General features: G+C 41.8%; 1 protein-coding gene across 1 annotated transcript; it reads left to right on the top strand.

Annotated features, from left to right (window-relative positions):
• The first annotated feature begins 934 nt into the window (after window positions 1-934).
• On the top strand, window positions 935-7,892 carry LOC102261374 (spermatogenesis-associated protein 31D1-like). Its single transcript, XM_014541223.1, has 3 exons — window positions 935-946; window positions 2,553-2,598; window positions 5,017-7,892. Exons 1-3 carry the CDS (start codon window positions 935-937, stop codon window positions 7,890-7,892), a joined length of 2,934 nt encoding a protein of 977 aa, XP_014396709.1.
• Window positions 7,893-8,731: the final 839 nt, after the last annotated feature.

Genomic DNA, 8,731 nt, shown 5'->3' with positions numbered 1-8,731 from the left:
TGCAAACCACCTTCTTTGTCTGAGCAGCCTTACTGTACCATGGCTGAAGTCCTGCTCACCTTCCTAGTGATTCCCATCTTTGCCTTCCTGTGTGGGGTGGGGCTCCTTCTTCTGTCACTGTATCACCTAAAGAAGGATCCATCTTTCCCAGTATTTTGGAAACAGAGAGACGTCAATCAGGTAAATATTAAATTTATAAATAATAAATCGTTCCAAATACATGCATTTAATGTAATCAGATTTTCTCTAAGTACTGCTTTAGCTGCATCTTACAACTTTAATTTATATTTCTATTTTCACTTAAAAATTTTTTTCTCTTGAGACTTTTCCCTTCACCCATGTGGTTGTAGTGTGTTGTTTAATCTCTAAACATTTTGGGATTTTCCAGCTATTTGTAATGGCTTTCTAGTTTTAATTTCTTTATAGTCTGAAAATATTCTTTGTATGACTTCTTTTATATTTGTTATAGTGCGTTTTATGGCACAGAATGTGGTACATCTTGGGGAATGTTTCATGTGTGAATTCTGTTGTTGGACGAAGTTTTTATAAATATTGGTGAGATCAAGTTGATTGACAGTGCTGTTCAGGTCAACTATATCCTTACCTATTTCCTGCCTGCTGAATCTATTCTTTTCTAATAGAGGGGTGTTGAATTCCTCAATAATAACAGTGGATTCATCTATGTCTACTTGCAGTTCTACCTCACATATATGTGAATTTTTACCTCACATATTTTGATACTTTGTTGTTAGAGGTTAAGGATTATTGTGACATCTTGGGGAATTGACCCCATTGTTGTTATGTAATGCCTCTCCATGTATGATAATCCCCAAGTCTGTGTCACACCTGAATGGGATCTGAGGCTTGCTTTGTTTATGAAAACTGCTTTTTCTTGCTTTTAACGTGACTTGTAATTTTTTGTTGGAAGCCAAACATGACGTATTGGGTAACAAGAACTGGAGTAAACAGACCATCAGCATGAAGTTTTATGTTTTCTGGGTAGGTGTTGACTGTGTTTAATATTTACTGTAGCTGTATATGTAAGAGTCTTCAAATTATTTTAGTTTTTAAAAAAATGTTGTCTCCTGTGATGTCTTTAGGATTCCCCAAGTCTCCTCCTTAAAAAGAGCCTATGCTTAGCTGCTCTCTCAGTGTGATCCCCTTACTATTCTGGAGCTCTTGTTGATACGGTGGTAAGGTCTTGGGGGAGTGCATATGATTAAATCTTAGGCCTTTAGTGCATTAGTGTCCCTGGGTTGTGATGTCTACAAGTGTTTATCCCTTTTTTCTTTATCTTTTCACTCTTTAGATGAGACAAGAAGGCTAGAGAGGGCTACAATTGAGTAATTTTCCTTCTCTCATGTAAGATAAGGCTCTGGTAGTCCTTTTGTCAACTGAGGAGGCTTCTGTGATGGATAACACTCAGGGAATATTTAAAAATGTTTCAAAATGGTTATCTTTCACCCCACTCCACACTTTGGCAAACAACATGAGAGTTTTTTCATTGTGAGAACCTAATGAAGTTCTTGGGGGTAAATCCATAAATAGTTGGGGGCCCCACATGTGACCTCCGGCAATTTGTCAATGTGTCTTTTAAGTGTCCTACCAGTTTATGGTTCCAGTGGCTTCTGCTCCATTTAAGTGGATCTTGACTATGATTCTCTGAATTTACTATCTATGAAAATTTTGGGTAGAGCTTTGCCCTTTGATCTCAATTCTCTGATGGCTCCGAGAAAAGTAATTGCTTTTCCATTTTTCAGGCTTTTGCTTCTATAAACTGGACAGATGTCTTTAAATATAAGCAATTTAAATATCAGACATAGAACTATACATTTCCCCCCCAAAGAAGGATTCTTTATTTTCCTGTTACTCTTCTCACATTTATAAATGAGTTTGTTTGGGTTAGAGAGCCACTTAAAATGGGAAGTCTGAAGAGAGAATAGAGAACATCACTCTTGTAGGGGAAGAGACCGAGCAGTTCTAGTGGTCAGGAAAGATTAAGATTTCACAAACCATCTGGGTGTGGTGGCATGTTGCTGGATAAAATCTCAACACAATATATCTGTAGTTCTAGATTGTGTTATTTAGAAAGTTTGGAATCTTTGCACTTTATCATGAGTCACATTCCCATGTCAGGTGTCACTGGACCAAGCCTTCCTTTGTATTGAGCTGATCGGGAGAACAGTGCTTAGGCTCTGAGTACCTCTAAGCGGGGCTGGAGCCGGAGCTCTGTCCCGGGTTACAGGGTCCTAGCTGAGGGAGCACAGATGAAACTGCTGGTCTCAGATTTTATGTCCTCCTTAAGCAGAGAACTTCTGACTGAGAATACTAAGAATGAACCTCATAGATACAACCCCTCTTTGAATTTTTCTAAGAAGAAAAACATTGAAAATATTTTATCCCCCTTAACACTTAATAAAAGATAAAAATGCAAATTATATTAATTGACAGAAAGAGTTGTATTATTCTTGGATCATAACTGTCTCAGTTTCCTATGGAGAGGAGTGAAAGAAATGTGTCTTAGCCCCTCATTCTTTTCTTTTTGTTCTCAGCATCAGGGCAAAGCCAAGAGGTGGAAAAAAGGTGGTAGACGGAAAGGTAAGGTTCTGCTTTTTTTATGTGAGATCTCCTTTCTGTACTTTCCATGAGGTCCTAGGTCCATAGTCTCTGAGGATGTCAGTCTAGATACAGTCCCTCTCAGAAAACAGAGCCTTCAGAGGAGAGGCTCATGAGAAGACACTCAGAACCTGAGATACTTCTCAGATTCCCTGCTCTATATTTGTGGGTAAATGAAGCAGTGATGGACCTGGGCCTGGGTGTTGCCCACAGGTGGCCATGTGAGATGTCGAGAGCCAGACTACTGTCTACTGACTTTAACAACGACTAACTCTCTGGAACTGAAATTCCCCTTTGAGATAACCATTGACCAATGCTCCTCAAAGGGTTGTTTTAAATATGAGATAATATATGTGAAAGCCCTTTGTGAATGATAAAACAATTCACACCTGAGCTTTGTTATTATCACTGAACATGTGACCTTGAATCCTAATTTTTGGGGCTTTCCAAATCCAATCTACCAAGGGTACCTTTCAAGAACATTCTAAATAGCCTTCTATAAGATGTCTTTGCTTCTACCTTCATCACTTTCCTGGTTTCTCAGGTTGGAAAACTTACCGGAGTGAAGTGGAGGAGGCAAGGAAGGTGCTTTCTCTTCTGCAAAGGTGACTAAACTTTATTGCTTTGATTCTGTAATCCTCTTTTTAGCAGTGTCTAAGGCTCTTTAGCAGAGTCTAAGGCAGTGATGGCGAGCCTTTTGAGCTCAGCGTGTCAGCATTTTGAAAAACCCTAACTTATAGGAATTTTTTGATATTTGCAACATATAGAAATTTTTTGATATTTGCAACCATAGTAAAACAAAGATTAATATTTTTGATATTTATTTTATATATTTAAATGCCATTTAACAAAGAAAAATCAACCAAAAAAATGAGTTCGCGTGTCACCTCTGACACACGTGTCATAGGTTCGCCATCACTGGTCTAAGGCTTTTTAGTAGAATCTAGGGCTTCAGTGAAACCTGGGATTGACAGGGGAAATCATCAGAATCAGAATGTGAAAGCCTTTGGGAAAGGAGTACAAATTATATTGTGAGATCAAGGAAGTATCAAAATTGAAAGGATTGTATATAGTGTGAAGCCCTACCTGTGCCAGACCTGCCAAGATCCCAAGATCTGGTCCTGGCAATAGTTTTTTTTTTGTTTTTTTGTGTTTTTTTTTTTTTATTTCAGAGAGAAAGGAAGAGGGGAGAGAGAGATAGAAACATCAATGATGAGAATCATTGATTGGCTGCCTCCTGCACACCCACTACCGGGGATCAAGCCTGCAACCCCGGCAAGTACCCTTGACCGGAATTGAACTCTGGACCCTCCAGTTCGCAGGCCGATGCTCTATCCATTGAGCCAAACCAGCTAGGGCCTGGCAATAATTTTGTACCTCCTTTCTCTGCAGCTCCCAGGGCCATCATCATGATATCCAATTTCATCAATTATGTCCAGACCCCTTCTGTGAGATATGTAATAACGCAAGTGCTGAGGTCAACCAGCTGTTGTTCTCAGAGGCCTTGGAAGATGCTATCCCTTTGGCTTCCACAGTTTCTGGTACTGAGGCATCATACTCTCTGTCTTCTGCCTTCTCAGTAGTCCCACTAAGAGACCCAATCCCTACCCTTCTGCCCGAGCCTTTCCCACCACCACCTCATATTTTCTCCCCTAATCCAATGATCCCCATAGTTGACTTTGTTTTACCTTCACCATTGGGTTACTTTCTGCCACTAGACCTTTTCCTACTTTAGAATCCAAATTCCCAGTAGACCATTTCCCACTCAAACCCCCTGCCGTACCCGTCTCTCACCACATGACAATCAGAGAGTGGATCCTATTCTTCAATAAGATTCTATTTTGTCTCTGAATACCATCTTCTCAAGTGATACCATCCTTACTCAAGATATCAACTTCTTACCAGGTTTGTCACAGTCAACGAATCCCACTGATTCATCTGCTTGTCAACACATCCCACCAATGCTGTCTACTTCACAACTACCAGACTTCCCTTCCACTGTGATTCAATCAAAATCAATTTTCCCCTCACTGAAGCCTGTTCCAGAGGACTTGTCTCCAGATAGTACTGGTGGACTGTCCACTCATCAATCAACAATCAGAGACACTGACCATTCAAACCTGTCATTATCAGATATTTCCTGTTGGCAGGCTTATGCCAAGAACATGTTTCTCCCCACATTATCACACTCTGATTTTCAGCAAGAGCATGTTTTTCTCCATCTACCAGAGACTGGTCTCTGGGGAGACTCTGTTTCAAAGCACATGGAGGCCAGTAGCCATTCTTTCCTTGGCCTTAATGTCCAGGAACTCCTGGAGAGACAAATAAAGAGAAAGGCTTTTCAGATTTTAGAGAAGAAAGAAAATAAGCAGGGACCATTTTCAAAACAAATTTGGTCAGAATACCAACAGTCATCTTTAGGGAATTCATTGCAACTACTTGATATACAGAACACCATAGTCCCCCAAACTGGCTGGAACATTGGAGACAAACCAGAGCAGTTGCACGATAGCCAGGAGCTATTTTATGTCAAGACACTGGAAGAAAACTTGCAGCAGAAATATAGCCAGCTCTTCTGGGGTCTTCCTTCTTTGCACAGTGAGTCCCTAGTAGCTACTTTCCTGGTTTCCAATAGTAGTTCTCCACTAGAAACTCGCTTTGTCTTATTCAATGGAATTTGTAATGCTTCTGTACTCAAAATGCAGCATCAAGGATCTCCACCATTCCCTCATTTCCATTTCCTTCCCCTAAACAATGTAGATCCTCAACATTTGCCTCAAATCAAGCCCCAAGCACAATATTTCACTCAGGTCCAGCCCCAGCCCCAGCCCCACTTTCAATCCCAACTCGCAATCCTACCATCTTCTTCTTCATCCCAGATTAGGGACTGTGGAGTGTCTTTCAATAGATCTCAGAATGAGTCAGACTCTAATATCTTGAGTGAAAATCAACACCTGGGATGCCATATGTTGCAGATGCAACAGGAAAGTTTGCAGGGCTTAGTCCCTGTTCTCCAAAAAGCTCAAGATGCCACTTGTCCTCAAGCTCCCAACCTTCCATTGGTCAGCCAGTCATCCCATGCCTATGTACCAGTCTCCATCCTTCCTGGCCATTTTCATACCACCAATGAACCTCAGGGGCAACTGCAGCTCTATGCTCCGAGTAGGATAATCCCATTCCAATGCCATCATGCCTGTAGGAATCTAGAGCCTCTAGAACTGAGGGCACCTCAGTGTCAATTAACAGAAACTTCTCTGCAGAAAGACGGGTATGCTCACTTACAACTCTCTGAGCTTCAAGGAGAATGTAGCAAGTCACTAGGCAAGAATGAATTGTGTTTCCCAGGACATTTATGTGAGGGGGTTCCACAAAACTTTCAGCTAAGGGAGGACATAAAGAGGAATCTTGGGTATATCCTAGAGAAGAGCCCAGAAGACAGCCCACAAAGGATCTCAGAATGCTACCTAGTAAAGCGCCTGAGGGCTGCCTCAGAGACAAAAAGTAACTGTGTGTGTCACTCGAGTCACTTAGGAAAGAAATTATTAAGTGTCTCAAGGAAGGGCATAAACTGGAATAAAATTAAAGCCATTCTTAGATTACATTTGAGCAAGAAGTCTTCACAGATCACTGAGGGTAGAATCCCTATAGGCGTGTGTCATTCATGGATGGCCGAGGACAATACATGGCCGCCTTCTGGGAATTCCCACACCAATAAGAAAATTAAAAATTCAAAAAACACAATGACTGGTAGAGTCTACTACCAGATTACCACTCTAGAGCTTTCTTTTCTTGATCCCAATACTCGAAAAGTGCTTGAAGCCCATATTATAAGGTTTCGTGTGAATCAGAGATGGGGCCTCCCACTAAAGGTTATTCAATCCATAAAATTATATACAGCAAGAGAAGGCAAAACATGGCCTCTTCCCCAGTTTGACTTTCCCTCCTCAGCCACCCATGTTTCTAATGTAGTTTCTGAAGCTGAGGTTTTCAAGCCCCTTGAGGGAAGCTCCAAAACTTTTCAGGGAAACAAGCTGGGAATAAATTCAGTTGGTATCCTGGAGTCTCCTCTCCCAGCTTTCCCATATGTAAGCTGGGAAGGACAGGGGGTCCCGAAAACATCACATGCTGGTATGGAACATAAGCTTGCAGAGAATGTCCAGAAAACTGTGTGTGGCATGCAGACTTTTCAGCCCCTCAGGCACCACACCATAGACAAAGGGAGACAGAGTGAGATTGTACTGGACAATAGATACAGCCCAAAGGTGCCCAGGAAGCTAGCTGGAGCTGGACATGAGCCAAGGGATGAGAATGTGAGTTCCCGTGATAGAGCAACATTGATTCAGGGCCAAAAGACAGTGGTAGAAAATTTAGAATATTTTCCCGTCTCCAAAATGTTCAGTGAGATATTAAAGGCCCAGGAGCCATATGCAATTAAATCACTAGCTTGTGACATCTTGACAACCCAGGAGTTGGGAGTCTCCCAAATGATAAATGTCAATATGAGTAAAGAAGAATCTACCCTGACCACTGAGGATCCCTCACCAAAAATATTAGAGCCCCAAAATTCTAAACTATCAAACCTGCAAAAACAGCTCCTTGCTGAGTTAAAACTTAAATTGAAGAGCAGGGAGCAAAGCCGCAATCAAGGCTGTCCCACTGACATGTCCCTTACTTCAGATAGCTTTCCTTCCCTAGCCTCACCAACTCTGCCCCGGAGCATCTCCAGTGGGCACATGGGAGTGTCCAAGGGGCCTCATGTCCACTTTGAGGACAGCACAGAGCTCAGGCAGGAATCCTGGGTCCCTAAGAATGTCTTATGGAAGTGCCAAGATATCAATTTACCACCAGTGGCTAAGAAAGTGATAACTTTGGATTCCAAAGCAGGAGAATGTAGAAGTGAGGATTCGAGTGCATGGACATCTAAAGCTAGAAAGAAGAGCCACCCTGTTAAGGATAAAGAATTAGAGGGCCCTTTCCTGTCTTTGTCACAAAATGAACAGTCTCCTCCTGATAGTTACTTCAAAAAAAAGAGGAGGGAATTTTCTCAGTGGGTCAATTCCAAAAGAAAAAGTAAAGAGCTGGAAACTCGCCAGCAAAAAACCAACTTCGCATCAACATTTGCACAGGAACATGACTTAGCTGAAAGTGAAGCTATCTTTTTGGATTGTGGGCTTTCTGAAGCTCATGAGCTCATGACAGCCATTGGGAAGTTCCTAGAGGAAAAATTGCCAAATAGTCATGAACTTCAGGCCTTTCATTTACGTCAAAAGAAGTAGGAACTGCAGTCCTAGGAAGAGCCTGACAAGGGACATCCCTCCAACTATGGGGGGCTCTCTCTGACCCACTACCAAGAAGAATGTGCAAGTGCCAAATGCTGTAACCAAGAATTTGTCACTAAGTAGAGTTTTCTTGCAAGTGTTACAAAGAACAGAGTCAGGATCAGACATTCCTCAGAAAGTTGTAGCCTTCAAGGACCAGCTGCTGTGCCAGAGTCAACGTCCTTCCCCACACTCTCGGTAGCCCATCCAAGACCCACCCCAGCAAACATCAATTATGCCAGGTCCCTCCAGCCTCTCCCCCCTCCCCGTCCCCCCGCCCGCCCATGAAGACACTGCGCTCAGAGATTTGACTCTTCTTTTCAAACAGAAAACATTTCTCCAGCACCATAAAGGAGAAAAAATTTCTTTAAAGAAATCATTTGGTCCTTGTTGACAAAGCCTCACCATTTTCATGACAACAAAGCCTCTGATGAAAACAATCTTTCTTTAAAAATAACCAAAGATATTGATCCTGCTCAATAAATGTTTCTTGTAATGGAGTAGGGTGTCCTCTGTGTACTACACTGGGTCTTGGGTTTTTCATATCCATGAACTTGTGCTTAGAAAAATGAAGGAGTCATTTCAGTTCTAACAGATTTCCTCTTTTTGTTTCTAAAAGATGACCAGTCCCTTGTAGGGAGTCTAGGTGGCCTCAGTTTTATCCTGGGATCCTTTATTTGACCCTGCTCAGATTTCCTGTAGTTAAAAACATTATTTTCTCATAGAGAGTACAACCTTTCAGGCATTTTCAAAGTGAGAAAAACCCTAAAGTCCAGAACTTGGCTCACACTGTCTTT

Source organism: Myotis brandtii, unplaced genomic scaffold (genome assembly GCF_000412655.1).
Source record: "Myotis brandtii unplaced genomic scaffold, ASM41265v1 scaffold266, whole genome shotgun sequence".
NCBI classification, from domain to species: Eukaryota; Metazoa; Chordata; class Mammalia; order Chiroptera; family Vespertilionidae; genus Myotis; species Myotis brandtii.
The sequence above is the reverse complement of the archived record's forward strand: the minus strand, read 5'-3'. Positions and strand labels throughout refer to the sequence as shown.